General features: G+C 64.4%; 2 protein-coding genes across 3 annotated transcripts; one reads left to right on the top strand and one right to left on the bottom strand.

Annotated features, from left to right (window-relative positions):
• Positions 1-914: 914 nt before the first annotated feature.
• On the top strand, positions 915-10,221 carry SYTL1 (synaptotagmin like 1; the record flags this gene model as incomplete). 2 transcript variants are annotated; one of them, XM_084873325.1, is made up of 15 exons in its annotated part: positions 915-1,065; positions 3,188-3,416; positions 4,913-5,061; positions 5,236-5,314; positions 5,404-5,449; positions 5,881-5,953; positions 6,201-6,313; positions 6,429-6,551; positions 7,046-7,203; positions 7,701-7,797; positions 8,041-8,199; positions 8,388-8,466; positions 8,585-8,684; positions 9,705-9,910; positions 10,082-10,221. In XM_084873325.1, exons 2-15 carry the CDS (start codon positions 3,226-3,228, stop codon positions 10,219-10,221), a joined length of 1,713 nt encoding a protein of 570 aa, XP_084729451.1. In that variant the 5' UTR covers positions 915-1,065; positions 3,188-3,225. The 2 variants fall into 2 exon arrangements, with proteins under 2 accessions (XP_084729451.1, XP_084729452.1); XM_084873326.1 differs by lacking the exon at positions 915-1,065 and having other exon boundaries at positions 3,238-3,416; positions 4,936-5,061.
• On the bottom strand, positions 9,224-23,097 carry MAP3K6 (mitogen-activated protein kinase kinase kinase 6). The gene is made up of 30 exons (XM_084873323.1): positions 22,788-23,097; positions 21,705-22,233; positions 20,178-20,317; positions 20,070-20,093; positions 19,604-19,794; positions 19,293-19,461; positions 18,859-18,965; positions 18,286-18,456; positions 18,086-18,198; positions 17,544-17,703; positions 17,194-17,356; positions 16,992-17,099; positions 16,843-16,892; positions 16,666-16,761; positions 16,417-16,504; positions 16,207-16,340; positions 15,468-15,595; positions 15,090-15,226; positions 14,654-14,759; positions 14,069-14,226; positions 13,776-13,968; positions 13,544-13,682; positions 13,073-13,238; positions 12,774-12,947; positions 12,420-12,525; positions 12,008-12,176; positions 11,809-11,921; positions 11,296-11,369; positions 10,930-11,006; positions 9,224-10,735 (listed from the first exon to the last, which is right to left on the bottom strand). The coding sequence occupies exons 1-30, from the start codon at positions 22,833-22,835 to the stop codon at positions 10,645-10,647; spliced, it is 4,122 nt and encodes a 1,373-aa protein (XP_084729449.1). The 5' UTR covers positions 22,836-23,097; the 3' UTR covers positions 9,224-10,644.
• Positions 23,098-23,557: the final 460 nt, after the last annotated feature.

Raw genomic sequence — 23,557 nt, 5'->3', positions numbered from 1 at the left:
AAGAGACTCAGAAAATAAGACTGACTTGCAAGAAGGTGGGGAAGGATGGACCTTGGGCTGGGGCAGATGAGTGGCCCTCAGGTGCTCAGAGTGGTGATCACATGACTGATGAGGGAGGAAAGGAGTGGGTGTCATTTAGTCCTCTCCCTGCCCCACCTCCTCTCTTGAGGTCTGGTCCTTTAGTCCATACCCAGAAGGGGACAGGCAGAGTGGGGTGAAGCAGACTTGTGGGGTCTCAAAGCTTTCGTGTGGCCTTGGTCCATGGTCTTACAGTAAACATAATCTAGGGCCCAGTGCCATTCTCAGGGTGGGGCAGACTCCGAGCAGAATCGGGTGCCCAGAGGGCGTCCCCAGGGAGGGAGGGTGTGGGAGCCTCCCTGCCGTGGCCAGCACTTCCCAGGAGGCTATGTGGACACAGAGGGGCGGGGGCTGTGAGAAGGGAGCACCTGGTACCCCCTCTATGCCAGCTTGTGCCAGGCCCTTTCATTTCCCTTATAATAGGCTCTTTGCACTCTGCTGCCCAGCTTGCATTGAAGAAATTTGCAGCTCAGTATGGCTGCGAGACCTGCTCAGAGTCACAGAGTGGCAGAGCAGAAGCTGCTCAGGGCTGTCTGACTGCAGTGGGCAATCCTTCCGTTGCCCTGGTTCTTAGAAAGGCTTCTAACTTTGCTTTCAAAGCAAGTTCCTAGCAGCTCCTCAGCGGGTAGGAGGGGGCTGCTCCTTATTCTACAGGTGGGGCAGCCAAGGCCCAAGGGCGGCAGGAGTGACAGGTAGGTTGGCAGTGGAGCTGGGGCCAAGATCCAGCCTTCTCCTGCCCAGCAAACCGGCTCTGGGTTTTCTGAAAGCAGAGACTGGGGCACACCCCTGGGGAACCGGAATCCAGGCCCGGTTTTGCGTCAGGCCCTCCTGAGAAGGTGTTTCCTCCTCCGATGGGGCAGCTACTAGCTGAGCTGCGGTTGAGTCAGCCTTAGTCCCTCACTGCTCTTCTCCTGGTCCCTGAAACTCGGCTGCCAGGGGCGCTGGGGCCACTTACGAAGGTGTCCCCTCCATACTGGATCCCTACAGGTAACCTGCTCAGGACGGGGTCCCCTGCCAGGGTCCCAAAGGGCAGGCACTGCCTCCTGGTATCCTGAGCACCCTCTGGGACCTCGCGGGTGGGGGTGGGGGTGCGCTGGTGCAGGAGTGTGTGGGAGACTGGAGCAACCAGACAGATGGAGACACCCTTGCACGGACCGATGGATCTGTCCCATAGTGTTGAAACAGAGCAGGAAGGACCAGACTCTTGCTTCTGCCTCTGGAAGGAGAGGGGACAGCAGGAGGGCCTGTGCTGCTGGGACTCTGGGCTCAGGTGCACACTGCCCAGCCCCAGGCAGACCTGCGGGACAAGAGCAGGGTCAGTTTTACAGAATGTCCTCTCACCTCCATAGGCATGCGCACACGTGTACACACACACACACCTGGTAGCCCTGGGGGTACCAGAGTACACACTACAACACACACCTCAGTTACACATACAGCACTAGGAAATACACAGTGCACACGCCACACAACACTATCACCCAGAGAGTCACTGAGCACACCACACAGACAACAGTCACCAGTCACCATCCCACCGTGACATGACACACAGGCCCTGATATGATATTCACACCAGCACAATATACAGTCTTCTAGATCCTCAGTACCCAGACATGCCTCTGGACCGACTGTCAGAACAGCACGGCTCAGCAGAGACGTCACCGTGGGCTCACCCAGCGGCCACAGAGAGCCCCAAACCATGCGTTTGCAACACCCACTCCAGTAGATGTGCAGGAGCTGGTGTTAACGTGGAGCATACAGGCATCCACACGGGCCATACAGATGCCTGATGGGGACACGCAGGGACCCCAGGCTCCCCGTGAGGGTGGGGCAGAGAGGAGAGGGCTCGCTTGGGCTTGGACACTGACTCAGCCGGGAGGGCACAGGGCGCAGGCAGCAGGCACAAGCCAGGACCTGCCTTCCCGAGCAGCCCAGCCCAGTGACCTGGCATGGCAGGGACAGGCGGATGGGAGACACCACCCGGTGGGCTCAGACCAGGGCCATGCTCTTCTCATGGCCCAGCCACGGGCCCCTTGCCACGTCCACGCACCCACACACGCCCCTCGGGGCTGAGCAAATGTTTAGCTTCCGGGGTCACCATTCCACCCGAGCAGCTGGAGCTGCTTTGCCAGCACTTGGCCACCACCACTGGGACCCCAGCCAAGTCCTGGGTCAGGGAGGGTAGGGACCCACGTGGCCAGAGCCAGGGGCTCAGGGGGTCTGGGGAAGAGGGCAGGGCTGGCAGCTGGGGCCCTCCAGGTCTGTGGGAGTGGGTGGGTGTGGCATTACCTCGGTGCGGGGGCGGGGGGGGGAGGGAGAAGGGGGAGGAAGTTGGGGGTGCGGGCTGGGGAGGAGTTGCCTCAGACAGGAAGACCAAATGGGCCGGGGCAGGGTGGAGGGTGGAGGTGAAGGGTGGCGGGAGGGGACCCACGTTAGGAGGTTCCAGGAGAGGGGCTGAGCAGAGCGTGTGCCTGTGTGTGTGTTGTGTGTGTTCATTCCCCAGGTGTGTGCAAGTGTAGTTCTGCCCTCAATTAATCAAACGCTTCCCAACCATCTGTTGTGTGCAAAGCACTGGCTTTGGGGGTGAAGGCCTGTCCCTACCTCCAAGGAGCTCACAGTCTAGCCGGGGGAGCGCTGTGTGTGCGGACACAGTCTGTGTGTCTGTGGATATCTAAGGACACGTCTGTCCCAGGACTTGTTCTTGCACAGGTGAGCCGCCCTGTGCGTCCTGCCTCCCTTCGTGGGCGTGGGCCCGTGTGCGGGTTTAAAGCTATGCTAGATCCCTCTCTTGGTTTGGGCATGACTACACAGGCCCTTCATGGAGTAACAGGTGCGTGCGTGCCTGTCCTTATACAGGCACCGGTGTGTATGTGTGGCTGGTGTACATCTCAGTGTGGACAGTATTTACATGTGTCAGTGTGTATACATGCGTCCCTGTATATATCTTCAAGTGTGTCCATGGGTGTATCCCCTGCCGCCTGGACCTCAGCCGTCCTGGGCTGTACCCTGCCCACCACCTAGAATATATTTGGGGCAGAAAGAGGCAGTCCACTCCAGGATGTGCCCTATATTTGGGCAGGGCTTGGCCTGACCCCAAGTCTGTCCCCAGGGAGCCATGTGTGCCCCGTGGGGGCCCTGCCCCAGCTGATGCCTCGGAGGGGCCACCCACCCCAAGAGGGGCTCGGGGCCCCAGCTCACCTCCGCATGGCGCATGAGCCAGAGCCCGAGGCCGACGGGCTGCTGGACCTCAGCTTCCTGACAGAGGAGGAGCAGGAGGCCATTGCCGACGTCCTGAAGCGCGATGCCCACCTGCGGCGGCTGGAGGAGGGGCGCGTCAGGTGAGGCGGGGCGGGGCGGGGGGGGGGGGGGCGGCCCTCAGAGCTGTCCTCACTATGCCTGGCTGAACCCTCCCCTGGCTCCTCAGCATCATGTGACAGGGGCAAGCTCTAAGCGCGGTCCACAGGCCTTCCTGACTGGTCCCTCTGGCCTCCCCATCTCCTCCCCCGCCTCCCCCATCTCCTCCCCCGCCTCCCCCCCCCCCCCGCCTCCCCCATCTCCTCCCCCACCTCCTCCCCCGCCTCCCCCCCCCCCGCCTCCCCCATCTCCTCCCCCACCTCCTCCCCCGCCTCCCCCCCCCCCCGCCTCCCCCATCTCCTCCCCCACCTCCTCCCCCACCTCCTCCCCCACCTCCCCCATCTCCTCCCCCATCTCCTCCCCCATCTCCTCCCCCACCTCCTCCCCCGCCTCCCCCCCCCCGCCTCCCCCATCTCCTCCCCCACCTCCTCCCCCATCTCCTCCCCCACCTCCTCCCCCATCTCCTCCCCCATCTCCTCCCCCACCTCCTCCCCCACCTCCTCCCCCACCTCCTCCCCCACCTCCTCCCCCATCTCCTCCCCCACCTCCTCCCCCATCTCCTCCCCCATCTCCTCCCCCATCTCCTCCCCCATCTCCTCCCCCACCTCCTCCCCCATCTCCTCCCCCACCTCCTCCCCCATCTCCTCCCCCACCTCCTCCCCCATCTCCTCCCCCATCTCCTCCCCCACCTCCTCCCCCACCTCCTCCCCCACCTCCTCCCCCATCTCCTCCCCCACCTCCTCCCCCATCTCCTCCCCCACCTCCTCCCCCATCTCCTCCCCCATCTCCTCCCCCACCTCCTCCCCCACCTCCTCCCCCATCTCCTCCCCCATCTCCTCCCCCACCTCCTCCCCCATCTCCTCCCCCATCTCCTCCCCCGCCTCCCCCACCTCCTCCCCCGCCTCCCCCCCCCCCCCCCCCCCCCGCCTCCCCCATCTCCTCCGCCGCCTCCCCCGGCACACAGCGTTCACTAGAGCCATTCAGGCTCCTCCGTCCCGGACACACCCACCTCCAGGTCCCTCCTCCTGGAAGGGCCCCAGGGCAGAGGAGCACAGGACTTAGAAGTAGTGCTGGGGACAGACACCTCCTGGCTATGCAACCTTGGCAATTCACCTGACTTCTCATCTGTAAAGTGGGGCTAAGGAATCCCACCTTATAAAATTAGGAGGGATTTTCTGCACAGTAGTCACTTTAATGAATAAATTCTCCTTCGCTACCTGAAGAAATCCAATTAGTCCTTTAAGAGGCTGCCTCCTCTGGGAAGTCCTCCTGAATTCCCACAGGCAAAACTGGCCCTTCTTATACCCATCTTGGCACCTGCCGCACTATAACGTACTGTCTATTCCGGACTCAGTGTCTCCACCAGCCTTGTGTCCCTGGCCCCAGGTAGAGGGCCTGGCACAGAGTTGGCGGCAGGAATGTTGGCTGGGTGAATGGTAACAGCCATCCCCCATACCCCCCCTCCCCCCCAATCCTCCAGCAAGCTCCGGGCTTCCCTGGCAGACCCTGGGCAGCTGAAAGTCCTGACGGGGGACTGGTTCCAGGAAGCACGCGCCCAGCGGCACCACCATGCCCACCTCGGCTCTGACCTTGTCCGAGCCTCCATCCGCAGGAAGAGGAGCTCCAAGGGTGAGTCCTCAGGGCAGGGCCGGCCTCGTGCAGCCGGGCACCCAGTGTGTGGACAGGGAGACGGCCCTGGGTCCCAGGCCGGCTGCCCCTGGTACTGTGTGCTTTTGGTGGGGTACCACCCCCGAGTACCACCCCTCTGGGGAGGGGGTCACAGCGCTTCTCACCTGCACGCAGAACAAGCTCTGGGCGGCCACAGGGGAACCGAGGCTGCTGGGACCGAGACTGAAGAGACTGAAGAGGAGCTGGAGCCCAGGTGAGTAGTTGTGGCGGGAGGGGGAAGAGAGGGGCATGCCTACCAGTCATGGGGTCCCCTCCCTGACAACCCCTCCCCCCTACTCCCAGCGTCCTCCTAGACGAGGCCCCCCAGGAGCGGCTCAGTGAGGCGGAGGTGAGTAACGAGTGGCTGAACGGACTAATAAAGGAACGGACCGCAGAGGTGGCGATGGGAAAGAGACCCAGCCTGAGAATCGGGTCTGCGTCTGCCATCCTCTCCTGTCAAATGGGAGCATGGACCTCTCAGAACATCTCTGAATCTGGCTGTTCCTGTGGCGTGGGGACTGAGCAGGTCGAGGTCCAGGGCTCAGACACCACCGTCCCCCCCAGTGGGACCCTGGGAGTCAGGCAGGGCCGGCGCTGAGGTGTGACGGGGTGTGAGGTACAGGTCCAACGGGTCCTGCAGCTGGTGCCAGCCCTGCCCTGGCGGCTGAGCTAAAGCTAAAGCAGGGCAGCCAGCTGGAGCCTCTGACCTGTGACCCCATCCTAACCTTTAACCCTTCATTGCCAGTTCCCACTGTGACCTCTGCCCCTTGCTTCTTTCAGGGACCTGATGTCCCCTCACCATATGTCCCCCCAAAAGCATCAGATCCTGAGGAGGAGCCCCAGGCCCAGGCAGGTAAATGGGAGGACGTGTACTGGGAGCACAGAGCCGTCCTGGGGGTCAGAGGCAGCTCGAAGGGGCTCCAACCCTCCGGTTGACCTTCCTCTGCCGGCTTGGGGGTGGGTGGGTGGCAGGTGGTCCCTCCGGACAGCCCAGGGCAGCACGAGGGCCCATCCCCTGGTCTTGGGCTTGCAAACCAGTCTCTCCAAAGCGCTCGGGACGGGCTCGGAGGGGCTGGTTCAGCAGCTCGTGCCCCACCCAGCCCCCCGCCCCGGGGGCGCACAGGTCTCCGAGGAGGTGGAGGAGGAGGAGGAGGCGGGCCCGGAGCCGGAGCCGCCGGCCGGGGAGGAGGAGGGGCCGCCCCGCCCGGCACAGGTAGGCGGAGCGGCCGCGGCGCCCGCAAGACCCGGGGCGGAGTGAGAGCGGGAGCCAGCCGTCGGGGCGGCGCTGGGGTAACGGGGCGCCCCACACTCTCCCTCCCCGGACCCAGGAGGTGTCCCAGGTCGTGGAGAACGGGGAGGAGGTCCCCGGGGAGGAGGCCCCCGCGCCTGTCCCCTCGCTGGACCGCGCGCTCAGCAGCAGCTCCTCCGTGTCCAGCCTCAGCTCCTCCACGGTGAGGGCCCTCCCCGCACCCCGCACCCAGCCCTCCCCGCACCCCGACACCCAGCCCTCCCCGCACCCCGACACCCAGCCCTCCCCGCACCCCGCACCCAGCCCTCCCCGCACCCCGACACCCAGCCCCTCCCATCCTCCCTTCCCCACCCTACGCTGCAGCCCGCGGCCCGAGGCCTCCCAGCACCCTGCTGGTCGCCTGCTTCCCCTCCCCCGCATACCTCCCCTCCGAACCTCTCCTCCGAACCCCCCCCATACCTCCCCTCCGAACCTTCCATCCCAACCTCCCATCCCAACCTCCCCTCCGAACCTCCCCCCCCCATACCTCCCCTCCGAACCTCCCCTCCGAACCTCCCCTCCGAACCTCCCCCCCCCATACCTCCCCTCCGAACCTCCCCTCCGAACCTCCCCTCCGAACCTCCCCTCCGAACCTCCCCTCCGAACCTCCCTGCTCCCCGGCCTCCACGAGAGGGACCTGACCGCCCTCCCCCGCAGCTGGGCGGCAGCCAGCAGAGCCTGGCCGGGGAGGACGCGGTGCAGGTGCGGGGCGCCCTGCACTTCGCGCTCAGCTACGAGCCGGACGCCGCCGAGCTGCGCGTGCAGGTGCTGCGCTGCCAGGGCCTGGCCGCCGCGCGGCGCCGCCGCTCCGACCCGTGAGTGCCCGCCCCTGAGTGCTCCTCCTCCTCCTCCCCGCCCCCCGCCCCTGAGTGCTCCCCCCCACCCCTGAGTGCTCCTCCTCCCCCCTGCCCCTGAGTGCTCCTCCTCCTCCTCCCCGCCCCCCGCCCCTGAGTGCTCCTCCTCCCCCCTGCCCCTGAGTGCTCCTCCTCCTCCCCCCTCCCCCCGCCCGGTCCCCCGCCCTCTGGCCTGTCTCCTGGTCTTCACAGTGGGGGTCACCTTCTTTCGAGACCTGGGTGTGAGTGAGAGGACTCCTGTAAAGCTGAATGTGAGAGTGTGCATGTATGTGAGGGTGCATGTGTGTGTGTGTGAGTGTGTGTGTGTGTGTGTGTGCAAGTGTGAGTGTGTGTGTGAGTGTGCAAGTGTGTGTGTGTGTAAGGGTGTGTATGAGTGGGGGGGGAGCCCCCAGGTCGGGGAGGAGGCGCTGGGAGGGACCCCGTTATCCCTGGTCCTCACCCCCCCCCCCCCCCCCCAGCTACGTCAAGAGCTACCTGCTCCCGGACAAGCAGAGCAAGCGCAAGACGGCCGTGAGGAAGCGCAACCTGAACCCCGTCTTCAACGAGACGCTCCGGGTAGGGCTGTCCCCCCACCCCGCCCCCGTTCACAGTCAGACGCCCCGTCGGGCTCGGGGCCAGGGCGGCCGTGTGTCCCCCCTGCTGTCCTCAGCCTGCGTCCTGGCGGGTCTGCAGGGGCCAGGGCTGGGGGCGCGGCGTCGGTGCAGCCCCGTGAGTGCCCTCGGGTCCCCTTTCCGTCCTGCGGGGACGCGGCGGGCTCCCGGGCCCGGCGGGCACGCACTGAGGGCGCCGCCTCCCCAGTACTCGGTCCCGCAGGCCGAGCTGGCGGGCCGCGTGCTCAGCCTGTCCGTGTGGCACCGCGAGAGCCTGGGCCGCAACGTCTTCCTGGGCGAAGTGGACGTGGCCCTGGACACGTGGGACTGGGACTCCGAAGCCATGTGGCTCCCGCTGCAGCCCCGGGTGAGGCCGCCGCCCGAGCGGGGGACCGGGGCACGGGTCTCCCCTCCGAGCTCTTCCCCCTCCCGCCCCCCAAACTCCGCGTCCCGGTTCCTCCCTGCCCGCCCTCCCTGCTCACCCCATCGCCCCCGGAGGCTCCACCCCTTGGGCCTCCGCCTCGGGTCCCCTCCTCCTGACCGCCCCTCCCGCAGGCTTCGCCCTCTCCTGACGACCTTCCCAGCCGCGGGCGGCTCTCTCTGTCCCTCAAATACGTCCCCGCGGGCTCCGAGGGTGAGTGGCGCCCACAGAGACCAAGCTGGGGGCCCCCTGGGAGGCGGGGACTCCTGTCCCCCAAGCGGGGGAGGGCTCTGTCCGAGGAGCGAAGCCTGAGCCTCCTTCCCTCCCGCAGGCGCGGGGCTGCCCCTGAGCGGGGAGCTGCACTTCTGGGTGAAGGAAGCTCAGGACCTGGTGCCCCTGCGTGCGGGATCCCTGGATTCTTACATACAATGGTGAGGGCCCTGGGAGCTCCCCACTTTCCTTTGCCTGAGTGGAGCTCCCCACCCCTTCTAACCTCCCAGCCTTGATCTCCTAGTCTGGGCTCTGACCTCTGAGCAGGGGTGAAGGGCCAGCTCGGGTCCAGAGAGCTGAGGACACCTTATGTAAGGACTGCATTCAGTGGCTGGTACCGATAGGACTCGGAAAGCTGAGGCTGAGACCTGGGGGTGCAGGGGGTCACAGGGGCCCTTCCATGGAGATCCTGCCAGGCCAGGCTGTGGTTTTCAAAGTAAGCTCCGGGGAACCTCTGGTGGCCCCAGGCTCTGCCCCACCCTCAGAGTGAAATGGAGGTAGGTCGAACAGGTTCTGAGATCCCAGCCCTGACTCAACCAGGCACAGTTTTCCTCTTAGGCTCCATACTTCTGAGCAGTATTTTTTTTATATATATATATAGCTATGTGAAGTTTAGCTGTGAAAAACTTTTTGCTTGAGCCTGAGATCTGAGAGAAATTTGTCATAGAGATGTCCTGATCCTTGTGTTTTTTTAAATATATTTTTATTGATTTTTTTACACAGAGGAAGGGAGAGAGATAGAGAGCTAGAAACGTCGATGAGAGAGAAACATCAACCAGCTGCTTCTTGCACACCTTTTACCGGGGATGTGCCCGCAACCAATGTACATGCCCTCGACCGGAATCGAACCTGGGACCTTTCAGTCCGCAGACCTACACTCTACCACTGAGCCGAACCGGTTTCGGCCTGAGCAGTATTTTATCTCCCAGAAAGGGCCCCAGGGCTTTACCAAGTTTGGAAGTTACTCAGGGAGACCGCAGGGAGTCCTGAGGTCTGAGCTGGGGGCAGCAGAGCCATTCCTCAGAGGAGACCCGGGAGGAGGCTGGGGCACGTCCGAGGGCATGGAGGGCGGGAGGCCAGTTCTCAGGCGGGAGCCGGGGGACAGGGACATTGCTGGGAGCACAGGTTGGTTCTGGGAGCATAAGGGAGTGGCCACCTGATGCCAGCCGCCTCCCCCGCAGCTCGGTGCTGCCCGATGACAGCCGGGCCAGCCGCCAGCGGACACGCGTGGTGCGACGGAGCCTCAGCCCGGTGTTCAACCACACCATGGTGTACGATGGCTTCGGGCCCGCCGACCTGCGCCAGGCCTGCGCCGAGCTCTCCCTCTGGGACCACGGGGCCCTGGCCAGCCGCCAGCTGGGGGCCACACGCCTCAGCCTGGGCACCGGTGAGTGGGCAACCAATGCTGGGGCAACCAGTGTGGGGAGGCAGAGGGCTTCCTGAGCGGCCTCGGGCGCTTTTCCTTTGGCGAACGGTGGTGTCCGTGCGTAACCTGGGACCAGGCGGCATTCCTTGGACCTGGGTGTCTGACATGACCGTGACCTCCACCCTCGCCCAGGCAGCAGCTATGGGCTCCAGGTGCCCTGGATGGACTCCACGCCCGAGGAGAAGCAGCTGTGGCAGACGCTCCTGGAGCGGCCGTGCGAGTGGGTGGATGGGCTCCTGCCCCTCCGGACCAACCTGGTGCCCAGGACGTAGGGGCCGGACACACCCGGGCAGACCTCGCTCTGGACCCTCTCAGGGCTGCCCTTGGGGAAAGTCAATAAAGTCTATTCCAAGGGCAACGTGGGCTGATGTCTGCTCGGGGTCAGGGGGTGGGGTGAGACAGGGACGAGTGAGGGAAGCGTAGGGGCCAGGGGAAGGCACTTTGGATTCAGACGTAAAGACCTGAGCCAGCTGACCCGGGAACCCGCACACCTCAGAAGTGGCCGAAGCCCAAGGTACAAAAGTGCTCCATTTAATAGTCTCTGTCAGTGAGCTTGGGCATCTCTGTGGTTGGGCTGCCCCTGCCAGCACCTGGCCCCTGCCACTTGCCCCTGGGCCCTGGGGTGGGTGTGTCAGAACTTGCTGGCGTCTTCTCCACTCACCCTTCGTGGGTCAGGCCTCTTGCTCCCGATGCCCTCATTCCGCCTCCTGGGGGCCAGAGGTCACGGCCGCGGATCCTGCTCGCTGCGCCAGGATGGCTCTCCAGATGCGGCATACCGTCCCTCCCCTGGGGGTAGCAAATCAGCGTGGCTCAGCCGGAAGACCTGGGCTCTCTCTGGCACCCACTGTCTGCCTACTGCCCCCTCGGTCCCCAAGGGAGCCTGGTGTCCCCGTGGTTTCCAGAGAGGGAATCAGGCAGGCCTGTTGCGGGGAGGGGGGGAGGGATCATATACACGGGTCACCCAGGGGCGCAGGACGTACCTGATGCGTGTGTAGGTGAGGTCGTCTTTCGTGGCACAGGTCAGCAGGGCGTGGAGGGTGAAGCTGTGGTTCAGCAGCTGGTTGTGGACAGAGATGCCCGCACAGAAACAGGGAGAGATTAAAATCAGAGAGAGATGTGTCCAGAGAAGCAAGGGCCTCGTTCCGTTTTACTGTCAGCGTGCTCGGGCAGGTCCCACCCCTTTCTGGGCCCCAGCTTTTTCATCTTCACAATGGGAGGGACTCCTAATGGTTCCTCTCATGCTGAGATCCTCTGCGTCAGAGGGGAAAGTGAGAAGAGCTGAGAGAGGGGCAGAGGTGGAGTTTGGGTTGGTAGAGGTCATGGGTAGCCAGCACCATCTCCCTCACTGTCTGGATGGTGCCTGAATCCACGTTCAGGTCCTGTAGCCACTGCACCAGGCCCTGGTCCACTGTTCGAGCAGCTGAGGAGGAGAAATCAGGTGAATCAGGGGTGCTCTCACCAGAAGCTGCCTCCCTCCACCCTCAGTGCCCTCCCTCCGCCATCAGTGCCCTCCCTCCGCCATCAGTGTCCTCTCTCCCCCACCATCGGTGCCCTCTCTCCCCCACCATCGGTGCCCTCTCTCCCCCACCATCGGTGCCCTCTCTCCCCCACCATCGGTGCCCTCTCTCCCTCCGCCATCGGTGCCCTCCCTTCACCCTCAGTGCCCTCCCTCCACCATCGGTGCTCTCTCTCCCTCCGCCATTGGTCCCCTCCCTCCACCATCGGTGTCCTCTCTCCCCCACCAGTGTCCTCTCTCCCCCACCAGTGTCCTCTCTCCCCCACCAGTGTCCTCTCTCCCCCACCAGTGTCCTCTCTCCCCCACCAGTGTCCTCTCTCCCCCACCAGTGTCCTCCGCTCACCTCGGGGCGCTGAGTCCAGGGAGCAGGTCCCGGCCGCCTCATTCAGCCGCTGCAGAGCTTGTTGCATCAGAGCCTGGCACTCCCTCTCCTTCTCAGCCAGGACATCGCGGAGCCTGGTGGTGGCAGAGGGCCAGTAGAAGGGAGGGCAGAGGGGGGTGATGCTCACGCAGAGGCTATGGGTGGGTCCCAGGGGGCTTACCTATCCGTCTCTGCCCGCAAGAGTCCCAGCTGCACCATCAGGGGAGGGGGGCTCTGCTCGGGGTCCCCTGGGAGCAGGCTGGGCTGGACTGGGGTGTCCTGCCGCTTGGGCGGGGGCTCCTCTTTACTGGACTCCTCTGAGCTCTGCGGGACCGCATCCTTCTCCACTCCTGCCGGCCACAGGGAGGCGAGCTTAGGCCGGGCGTTTGGGGCCTCAGACACGGGCAGAGGGCGCAGAGGGTGCAGAGGGCGTGGGGAGCTCTGTGCACTGCCAGGTGGTGTCAGTCTGGGAGGTGTCCGTCTGGTCCCTCCCCCACCCACTCCTTCAGGCCTGGGCCAGGCCAGGTGATCACACTCCCGGCCTCCAAGGGCCACACCCTCCCCCCCAGGCAGGCCCTCTGCCCCTGGCCCACCTGGGCTCAGCACCGCCAGGGCTGCCCGCACAGCGCGGCTGAGCAGCGAGTCCAGCATGAACATCCAGTGTGGGCGGATCTGGCGCCTGTGGAGGATCTGCTTCACCTGAGGGGGAGGATGGCACCACTGAGACTGCTAAGCCTCCAAGAGAGGTGGGCGGGAGCTGGGAACCCCAGAAAGTCTGCCTGGAGCAAGTGGGGTGGACGGGCTTGATGTCAAGGGAGGGGCTGGAGAGCTAGGACTGCGCAAATGTCCCTTCCCAAATGGCTCCATCTTCGCGGAGAAGACATGGAGTCTTCCAACATCGTTCATCAGCTGTTCTTGGGCAGCCCTAACTGACAAAACTCACTTACCGCATCGGGGAAGGCAAAGAGGGGTCCGTGCAGCAGGGCGGGCTCCAGGCCCTGGGCCCGCAGCTGCCCTTGCAGGGCCCGCAGCTCCTGGGCCAGCTGCCGGCGGTTGGGCGTGTGGATGTGCGCCCCGAGGCAGTGCAGCAGCTGCTCCACAAGATTCCGGCTCAGGGGGTCCTGAGAAGGAAGGCATTCCCACTGGAGCCAAGAGGGATGCTGGTGAGGGGCTGGGGTTGGGGAAGGCCATTAGCAGGCGTCCTGCTGCGCTCCGCCACCAGGGGGCGCTGGGGCGGGCCGCCCACCTGCTCCTGCTCCAGCCACAGATCCTCCGCCAGCTGGGGCAGCTCCTGCTTCAGCACCTCGGCCAGCATGGCCCGCCGCTGGCTCTCCTGATGCAGCAGGCTCAGCCCAGAGCTCTCCTCGGGGGACGCGGGATCCTCGGCTTCTCCTCCGGGCTCCTCGGGCACCCTGGGTGCAACGGGGAGCGGCCAATGGAGGGCGGGAGGCAGTACCGTCCAGCTGCCTCCGCCCCAGGGTTCGGATCCTGGCTCTGGCTTTGACTCCCAGGCCTATCTCACGGGCATACAAGAGGAACCTGGCACCCAGGAGGCACCCTCACTAAACACAAGGAAGAGCAATTGGGAGGTAGGCACCAAATACCATCCTTGCGAGTGGTCACGGTGCCCAGGTCCTTAGAGAGAGGGCTTATGGTGGAGGGAGGACAAGGACAAAGCCAGATGGAGTGAGCCCGCCCCAGGTCCCTGGGCTCTCACCGGAGCTGGCTGGTGTCCCCGTAGCTGAGGCAGCGCTTCGGGGGGCTGGGCGGGTGCTGAGAGGGTGCCTGAGGGCGTGGGAATGTCTGGGACAGGGTGGCGGAGTCCACTGAGGGAAGAGGGCTGGCGGAAGGGGCATCTGAGGAAGGGACAAGGCAGTCAGCCTGGGCCCCTCGCCAGCCCTCAGCACCCCAGCCCTCTGCCCGCACCCCGGCGTGCACCCACGCGGTACCTGGGGGCCTCGGGGCGTGCTGAGGGGAGCCCGGGCTCCGGCTCCTCCTCCCGGGCTGCAGGAAGGGGTCCCCCAGCAGGGCCTGAGCGCTGGCACGCAGACGGGGGTCTGGCTCAAACGTGCGTAGGAGGAAGGCTTGCGCCTCGGCGGACAGAGAACTGGGCATTGGCGGGTGCACCTTGTACATGCCCACCTGGGAGGGCCGGGAGGGTGAACAGGAGCGCAGTTTAGAGGCGTGCGAGGCACAGTCTGTCCCCAGCCCGCCTCCTGGGCCCGGGCCTGAGGGACCTCACCTGGAACATGGCAGCCTGCGGGCTTCCCAGCTCGTGGAAGGGCGGGCGGCCTGTGGCCATCTCGATCACGGTGCAGCCCAGCGACCAGATGTCAGCCGCCTTGCCGTACCCCCGCGGGCCCTGGTCAATGATCTCTGGGGCCATGTACTGCAGGGTCCCTAGGCAGGAGCGGGAGCAACGATGCTCACCGAGGCCTTGTCATCCAAACAGCTCCCATCACCTATCCTGTTTCCAACGTCTGTCTGTCTGAGTTTCCTCACTCATCTCGGGGTCCAGCCCACCCATGGATCCCATCGCTGGCAGTGGGTTCCATCGTGTAACCTGGGCTCCACCATCCTCTCTGAACTTACCACCAGCGCTGGTCCGCATCAGCACTTCCGGGCTCCATTTCAGGCGCTAACCTCCGTGTCCCCAGCTCCCCAAGCTCCAGTTCTGGATTCCATCACCTCACCCCCAGCTCAGGCGCCCGCCCTGGGTGCTACCCCCGTTAAGTCTACTCCATGCCCAGGAGAAGCACCTTGCTGGGGAGGCCCCAGGAGTTCTGGCCCAGGTCAGCGTTCCCACTCACCACCCCGCACCCGCTACCTGTGAAGGTCTCCGTGCAGGGGGTGATGCCTGCCAGCCGCTTGGAGGTGCCGAAGTCAGAAATCTTGAGTAGCCCACTGAACGTGTTGATCAACACGTTGTCCCCCTGAGGAGAGTGGTCACGTTGCTCAGTGGACATTAAGCCAGGGTGCTGACCCAGAACTGGACCCTCCCCCAGGATCCCATCTCCCGGGAATGACAGTCTGACCCTGCCTCTCTCAACCTCCTCCCCGGCCCATCCCACTCGGCCCCTCTGGGAGCTGGCACCTGGTTTGGCTTCAGATCTGGTCTCCTTCTCTAGGGCACCTTCTTGATGAATTCCCCCCCTCCGCAGAGGATCTGCCAGCTAAGCCTAAACCACCAGCCTCTGTCCGGGGCCATATCCCTTCCTCCCCCTCTCCACCAGCACGGCGGGTGGGCCGGCTCCAGGGCTTGCCTTGATGTCCCGATGCACAATGCGGTTGTCATGCAGGTAGCTGAGTCCCTGCAGGATCTGGCGGGTGTAGAAGCTAATGGTGCTCTCGTTGTCCTGCAGGGGTCCCCACACGGAGCGCAGCAAGGAGGACAGGCTGCCTGGGCAGGTGCAGGCCAAGGTCATCATTGCCACCCTCTCTCTCCAGCCCACAGCTCTCTGCCCGGACACACCCATACCAGGGCCCAGACTCCATCACCCAACTGCATAGCATCAGCTAATTCTGGGCGTCACCGCCCCCACACACGCTATGGTTCATTTCCCCTAAGGGCGCTCCACCCCTGTCTGTCTCCAGCCCCACGCCCCACGCCTCCAGTCCCATTCCCATCCCAGGACAGGTACCTCCGGGCACCTCCTCCATGAAGATCTTGAGGTAGCCGCCCTGGCTGGCGGAGCCCAGGTAGCGCACGATGTTCTTGTGGCGCAGGCGCTTGTGCAGCGCGATCTCTTCATGCAGGGGCTGCGAGAACCTGGAGCAGGCGGAGAGAGGAACTGGCCGGATTGGGGCGGAGAAGCCTAATAATTCCATCCAGCACCAGCCAGGCCACGCCCCCAGGATCTGCTCCGTCCACAACCCCCTCCCTGACTTTCCCCACCTCACCCCCCAGCCTGCAGGCCCCTCCAGCCAGATCACACCCTCCTGATCCCTGCCTTTCTTTTCTTTTCTTTTTTTCTTTTTTTTGAGGAAATTTAAAAAATATATATATTTTATTGATTTTTTTTACAGAGAGGAAGGGAGAGGGATAGAGAGTCAGAAACGTCCATGAGAGAGAATCATTGATCAGCCGCCTCCTGCACACCCCACACTGGGGATGTGCCCGCAACCAATGTACATGCCCTTGACCGGAATGGAACCTGGGACCTTTCAGTCTGCAGGCCGACGCTCTATCCACCGAGCCAAACCGGTTTCGGCCGGTCCCCGCCTTTCGGACTGCGGGCCTGGGCCCCTGGGGCTCCAACTCTTTGGTCCAAGGGCCCGCCCACTTGGGCCCGCCCAATAGGGCCCCAGCGCCCCCTTCCTGCCCCGCCCACACGACCCCCCCAGTTCCGGGTCCCGCCCGGGCTCACGCCCCGCGCGCACCTGCTGTCCCGCTCCGGGATCTCCTTGATGGCGATGCGCACCCGCGTGTGCCGGTCGCGGCCCGCGTACACGACCCCGTAGGTGCCCTTGCCGAGCACCAGCCGCTCCCCGGCCTCCGTGTACTCGTAGTCAAACTGCGAGGCGGGGAGTCGGGGCTCAGCGGGGCTCTCCGCCCCTCTCCCTCCCCAGCTCCCAGGCCCCCTTCCTCACCTCCAGCACCTCCCACACGCCCTCTGCTTCCTCCTCGGGCGCCCTGGGGTCCGGGTGCGTCACCAAGGCCTGGATCAGGCCGCAGAACCTGAGGGCGGGGGTCAGACTGGCCGGAGGGGTTCCTTGGGCGCCAAGTGTCCCCTCCTGTGCCGAGCGCGCCTATGGACACATCCCTTCCTTCCCTCCCGCCCCCGGACATCAGCCCTCACAGCGCCCGCCACCCCCCTTCCCCCGGGGCCGCGCACCCACCACTGGCAGAGGCCGGCGCTGGGGAAGCACAGCTGCACGTCCTGGGCCGGGGGCAGCGCGTAGAGGAAGCAGCAGCGCTCGTCCCGCTTGGAGGCGCTGGGAAGGGATGGAGAACACCAGTGAGCGCCAGGCCAGCGAGCAGCGCCCCCACCCGCCTGCCCCGGGCCTTGCCCTCACCTGACCCCGCTGATGGAGGAGCTGGAGAAGGTCCAGCAGGAGGGGCCGTCCTGGGAGAAGAAGGGGAGTCAGAGAAGGGCGCCAGGGATGGAAGAAAGGCTCAGGAGACATGTTGAGTGCTGAGCAGGGGGCCTCAGGGGTGGCTTCACCTGGGTCTCAGGCTCCAGCAGGCTCAGGGTCACCGCGCTCACGGGGTTCACGCCCTGAACCTCCAGCTTCGCAGGCAGCAGCACTTGGTTCATCTCCAGGACAAGAACCTGCAGGTGGCAAGGGGGTGTGTGGGTGGGGGCGTAGGTCAGAAGGGCCCGACCCCTCCCGCAGGTCCCCTAACCCCGCCGCCGCAGGCCTCACCAAGCACTGGTCCCCTGGGGGGCTGTCTGCTCTGAGCAGCTGGCAGGACTGTAGCAGGAAGTGGAGCCAGAAGTGGGCTCGGCGTGGGGGTCCCCCCAGGGGCTCCGGCGTGGGCCTGAAGTGCTGGTACAGCAGGAAGGTCTCCATCATGGACACCAGGTACCTGCGGCACAGCGGTGTCTTCAGCTCCACCCGGCACCGGCTAGCACGGCCAGGGAGAGCGGGCTGAGTGGGGGCATGAGGTGTCTTGGGCACTGGTTTGGAAGGGACCAGGCCATTGGCTCGGGGCTCAGGCCAGTGGACACAGATGCAGGAGCCGAGAACACAAGACAGAAGAGGAGGCCACTCACCATATGGGGGCATTGAGCTTGTACAGCTGCTCTGCAGCCAGTGCCACCTGGATGGGGTCATTGGCAAGGATCTGGGCTCCCAAGTAGAAGCCTACATCCCAGTAATACTGCATCTTCTCTACACAGCCTTTCCGGGCCAGCAGGCAGCCCAGCTTCATGCCTGGGAGTGAGAGCAGGGGCTCTAGTGAGGGTGGTGGCCGTAGTGGGCGGAGCCCAAGTGTGGGCCACCACCTTCCCGTGGGCAGGAGCACAGGTATGAGGGAACATGTAGGTTGGCATGACCTCAGGTGGGAGTAGGGGCTCAGACACGGGTGAGGGTTTGGGAACACGTGCATGTGGAAGGAACACAGATGTGAGCTTAGGAGCCAAGAGTCACGGGCTTAAGGGCTCCTGAGGGCCCCGGACAGGTGTGGGGACCCAGGTGTAGATTCAGGCGGACGAGATCCAAACGGGGATGAACTCAGTCCTGGCTCCAGCCCAGCGTTCTCTCTCCCTGCCCTGAGCCCCTGTGGGGAGGACAGGGGTGCAGAATGGGGGCTCACCAATGAGCCGGAGCTCCTCGGAGTCCTCGAAGCGCTGCCCAGCAGCGATGAGGAGCACAGCAGCATTGATGCCCGAGTGAAGGCTGGGCTCCACGTCAAAAGCCTTCCGATACCTGGGAGGTGGGCAGCGGGATGCGAGGCTGGACGGATGCCCACAGCTCCGCCCGCAGCCCACTGTCCACTGGCTTGTGCCCCCTTACCAGTGGTAGGCCTGCTCCCGGTGCCCGGCATCCTGGAAGCCGGAGCTGAAGAACATGTCCTTGTAGACGCGGCCACACATGCAGTACAGGTCGGGCGGCACCGGGCCCTCCCTCTGCACCAGGGGCAGCAGCACAGCCAGTGCCTTCTCGCGGTCCCCGGGCCTGTTCCTCCTGGGGGGGAAGGGGGAGGCAGATGGGCTGGCGACCTGCCGGATGGCCACATCCCACTCCATCTGGGGGCCCCCAGAGGCTGACCAGCAGGGACCCTTCCAGGGAGCTGACAGCAATGAATACAGAATGGCAGTGACTGTGGTCAGCACTGACTTTTCTAGAAGAGGTGAGCCCACATGGAAGTGGTTTCTAGCTGCAGTGACTCTGAAGAGGGGTGGCCTTGGACAGCTGTGACCTCTGCAAGGGTCACCTCCCCGCCCCCTGGGCAGCAGCAATGGGACAACAGGACCATCTGACACCCGCGTGACCCCGGTCAGCATGTTCCTCGGACAGCGCTGACCTAAGACAGCAATGGCCTCAGAGAGCAGGGACCCCTGTTCCCATGTGGCTCTGGCCACTCACCGGTTGAGGGCAAACGTATAGTGGAAGCAGACGTTGTGCTGCTCAGCCACGTCACAGGTGGGCAGGGCCTGCAGCGTCTCCACCAGCTCAATGATGGCGGAGTAGTCCTGAGGAGGGAGCAGCACACACGGACTAAATGGCCTCTGGTGGGTCCCTTCGGCCTCAGACCCTGAGGAAAACCTTAAGCTGGGGGTCTCCTCCCACCCCTGACACCCCACCTTCCCACCCACCAGCCCCTGCACAGCTCCCTCAGGCCTGGCAGGTAGTGCAGACAGTACCCCCTACATGGAGAACCCACCGTGTGCCCCAACCTCACAACTACCACCGGGAGACAGTGGCAGGGCCGTCTGCGTTACAAACTGAGGCTCAGAGACATCAGGTCACATGAGCGGCCCAGCCAGGATGAGCTCGGCCCCGCCGGCCTCTCTGCCCACCTGCACGTCTCGGTAGGAGAGCAGCAGGTTCATGATGATGTCAGGGCTCAGCAGCTCCACGCTGTCCAGCCTCCGCTGCAGGCGGGCCAGCTCCTCCCGCAGCTGCTGCCCGCTGAACCGCTCCCGGGCCTGCCGGATGTCCTGCCGAATGGTCTCCCGGAAATAGCCGCTGGTGCCAAAGCAGGTGAGGGAGGGAGGGAGAGAGGGAGGGAGGGAGAGAGGGAGGGAGGGAGAGGGAATGGTGGGGCCTGTCCGGGTCACTGCACCCTCTCCAGCCTCCTCCTGCTGCACCTTCTCTGGGTCCCCCTTACCAAGAGTCCGTGGGCATGGCCTCCAGCAGGCGGGCAAACCGGCCCACCAGCGGTGTGAGCAGGGCCTCCGTGCCCACCCCGGGCTGGACCAGCCCGTCCGCCAGGCCCCTCAGGAGGCCTACATCACCACACAGCACTCGGCCAGTGGCTGTCACCACATAGGGGATCAGCGTGTAGCTGCCAACACAATCCTAGTGGGAGGGAGGCAGGAATCAGTGGAGAGCAGAGGTCAGCACCAGGTTAGAGAGGGGCAGTGAGGGGGACAGAGGTCAGCACCAGTGGGAACTGGAATAGCAGGAAAGGGACACGCTGCAGGAAGGAAGGCAATAGGGAGCAGAGAGTCACACAGATATGGAGGGGTGTTAGGGAGATTAGCTGACTGAGGAGGCCAGGGAAGGTAGTGGGGGGTCAGAGGTCATAATGGGAGTCAAAGGGCACATTGGGGTGGGGGGTGGATTCTGCTCACTGAGTTCTTCTGAAAAATGTCCTCCTGCAGGGAACAGACAAATACTGGTGTTCTGGGTCGGCCCTACCCCCGCCCTGTGCCCGCCCCCCTCAGCCACCGGCCACCTACCCGCAGGGCCTGCAGGTCCGGGATGTCTTCCTGGGAGCAGAGGAGCACGTTGTTGGTCATGCTGAAGCTCTCACGCACCCCGAGGTGGTAGAACAGGGAAGGCTGAGCCAGGGAGCTGCTCACCTCCAGCACCACCACGTCTGCGAGCACACAGTGGAGGCCCTGAGCCGAGCCCAGCGGGGAGGAGGGGGCTGGGGCTCCATCCTGGCTCAGCCCGCCTTCCCGTGTGATTCCAGCCTCTGCTTCCCCCTTTTAGGGCCCTTTTGGTTCTTACACAGAGGAGAGCAGGCTGCGCACCAGCCCAGAGCCTGTTCTGGGCCATCTGAGAAGCAAGAGGGGCTAACACGTACGTCCACTTCCCTGGGCCCACAATCCGGTCTCGAAAGGTACCAGCATTGTGTGTAGATAACACTGTGCTGTATGTGTATCGTGCGTGTGTGTGTGTGTGTGTGTGTGTGTGAGGGTGTGGCTAACTGTGCCTGGATCTGTGTGTGTGACCGGGTGTGCGTGTGTGTGTGTGTGTGTGAGGCTAACTGTGCCTGGATCTGGTGTGTGACCGGGTGTGCATGTTTGTGTGTGTGTGTGTGTGTGTGTGTGTGTGTGTGAGTGTGAGTGAGGCTAACTGTGCCTGGATCTGTGTGTGACCGGGTCTGTGAGGACGTGTATTGACACCTATGTGACTTGTAAGTCTGTCTATGACTCTGTGCGGGTCTTTGTGCCCTCGAGGGCGGTGGGCCTTCATTTTTTAGGCTGCGATTTTAGGGGCACAGGGTAAGCGCAGGCGCGGGGCTCTTGGATAAACAAATAAGTATCCAGAGGCGGGGCGTGAGGGGCGGTGGAGGGGCCAGGCCGCCTCTGGCCCCGCCCACGAGCGGTCTGCCCCGCCTCCAGCCTCGGGGTTTTGGGTCCTCTTGACCTAACCTCCCTTGCCCAGAACCCAGTCAGTTGGGTCCCTCGCTTTCCTTTCTGCTTCTTAGCCCGGTCCCCCGAAGCAGCGTGCTAGGACCCCCGAACTGCACCGCCTCGTGGAGCCCGAAGCTAGTCCAAGCCCCACCTCCCAGGACCCGCCCTCACAGACTCCGCGCAGGACCGTCCCGAGGAGGAGTCTCCACCCCAGTTCCTAAAACACCGCACCATGCGGGCTCCCAGCCCCGCCCGACCCTCGCCCCGCTGCCCCGGCGGTGCCGATCCAGACTGCCTACGTCCCAACCCCGAGCCCGGGGCCGGGCCTGATCCGCTAAGTCCTAGCCCGAGCCTGGCCGGCTCCTGACTCCCCACATTTCCCTTTTCTCAGGTCCCGCCCGAGTCCTTCAGCTTTAGCTCACTGTGCAGCCCCCGACCTCGCCTCCATCGCGGCCCCGCCCCGCCCCGCCGAGCCCCGCGCCCCTTCGGCCAGAGCCCCTCCCTCTTCGACATGAACCCCGCCCCCTCCGGCCTGAGCTCCGCCTCCTTCTACCTTATCCCCGCCCCCTTCGGCCTTAGCTCCTCCCCTCGGCCCGAGCCCCGCCCCCTTCGACCAGCGCTCACCCGCGTTGTAGAAGGAGTCCAGCGCCCCGGTGTCTCCCAGCGCCAGCGTCCCGAAGGGCAGGGTGCGCAGCTGCGGCCGGGGCCGCGGTCCCGCGAGCTGCGCGCAGGCCTCGCGCAGGCAGCGGAGGGGCGGCGGCTCGGCCTCGGCTGCCCCGTCGCGCTCCTCCGCGGGCCGCGGCTCCCGGGTCAGCACGTAGAGCACGCTGAGCGGCCGGCTCCGGGCGCAGCCCCGGCCGGAGGGCGGCGCGACGGGCGGGCCCCGGCTCAGCGCCTCGGCCAGAGGGTCCTGCCAGCAGCTGCCCGCGCACTCCTGCGCCCCGGGCGGCGGGCACGGTCCCGCCATGCGGGGGCGCTCGGGCGGCGGGCGCGTCCTGGGCACCCGGCTCAGGGCAGGAGCCGGGGGTGACGGGCCCAGGGATCCGGAGATCCTGACTCTCCTACGGGATCTGGAGATCTGAAGTCCCGCCGGAGGTCCCGTTCCTCGGACTCTGGAGTCCAGGGCGAAATCCAGGCTCCGACTTGGAAGGTCCTGAGGATCCGAAGTCGGGAACTGGGTCTGGGAATCTGGGGCATCCGGCGGCCCGCCGCTCCGAGTCACGTGGGCGGTCCCGTCGGACCCCGTCCGCCGCTGACTCCGCGGGAAGCGCCCGCCGTCGCTCTCGCCTGCCCTCGCTGGTAGGCCGGCCCGGCCCTTCCCGCGGCCGGGAAAGCTCCACCCTCGGCCTGGGGCAGCTCCGCTCCCTGCAGCCCGGACTCGCCCTCCCCTCCCTCCTCTGCAGCCAGAACTTCTGAGTCCCGCCACTTCCGGAACAGCCTGTGCCACTGTCTATGCCAACCTCCGGGACGGCTCGCCGCAGGAGCTCAGACACTGTGTGCGCGCCGGCCAGGGCAGGGCGAGGTGTGGACTGCAGGCCCGCCCGGCAGGGGTCTGTGCAATGAATGGAGACTTCAGGGTGTGCTCCAGGCAAGCACCCACCTGCCAGGAGGCCATCAGCCCTAGTGCTGGACTTGGCACCTGAGCCCTCCCCTTAGCCCTCTGGCCAGGAGGCTGCTTCCCCCAAAAACCAACCTGCTGGGTTTTACCTCCACTTCATGTGACCTCGGGGCCTGAGAAGAGGCCCCACACAGCATTTCTCTACCCGCCTGGAGAAGAACCCCAGAACGCCAGCCCGTGGGGAATGGCAGCTCCCCATCTCCAAATTCCCAAGAAGCCCTGCCCTTTCCGTGCGGATTGGCGAGGCAGCGACCTGGTCCAAACCTCAGTGGACTCTGAAATCAGGAACTGGGCACTTGGAGAGGTTGAGTAATTTGTCCAAGATCGCTCGGTCACGTGACCCAGCAGGATGCAATCCCGGGACTCCCTATCAGACTGCAGATATCAGACGCTTAACCACTTATTGCTCTGCCACTTTTTCTTTCTTTCTTTCTTTTTTTAAAAAAATATTTTATTGCCGAAACCGGTTTGGCTCATGGTAGAGCGTCGGCCTGCTGACTGAAAGGTCCCAGGTTCGATTCCGGTCCAGGGCATGTACCTTGGTTGCGGGCACATCCCCGGTGGAGGGTGTGCAGGAGGCAGCTGGTTGATGATTCTCTCTCATCGATGTTTCTGGCTCTCTATCCCTCTCTCTTCTTCTCTGTAAAAAAATCAATTATATATATATATATTATTGATTTTTTACAGAGAGGAAGGGAGAGAGAGAGAGAGCTAGAAACGTCGATGAGAGAGAAACATTGACCAGTTGCCTCTTGCACACCCCCCACCGGGGATGTGCCCGCAACCAATGTACATGCCCTGGACCGGAATCGAACCTGGGACCTTTCAGTCTGCAGGCCCATGCTCTATCCAATGAGCC

The sequence above is a fragment of the Pipistrellus hanaki genome (genome assembly GCF_964339955.1).
Source record: "Pipistrellus hanaki genome assembly, chromosome: 2".
NCBI classification, from domain to species: domain Eukaryota; kingdom Metazoa; phylum Chordata; class Mammalia; order Chiroptera; family Vespertilionidae; genus Pipistrellus; species Pipistrellus hanaki.
The sequence above is the reverse complement of the archived record's forward strand: the minus strand, read 5'-3'. Positions and strand labels throughout refer to the sequence as shown.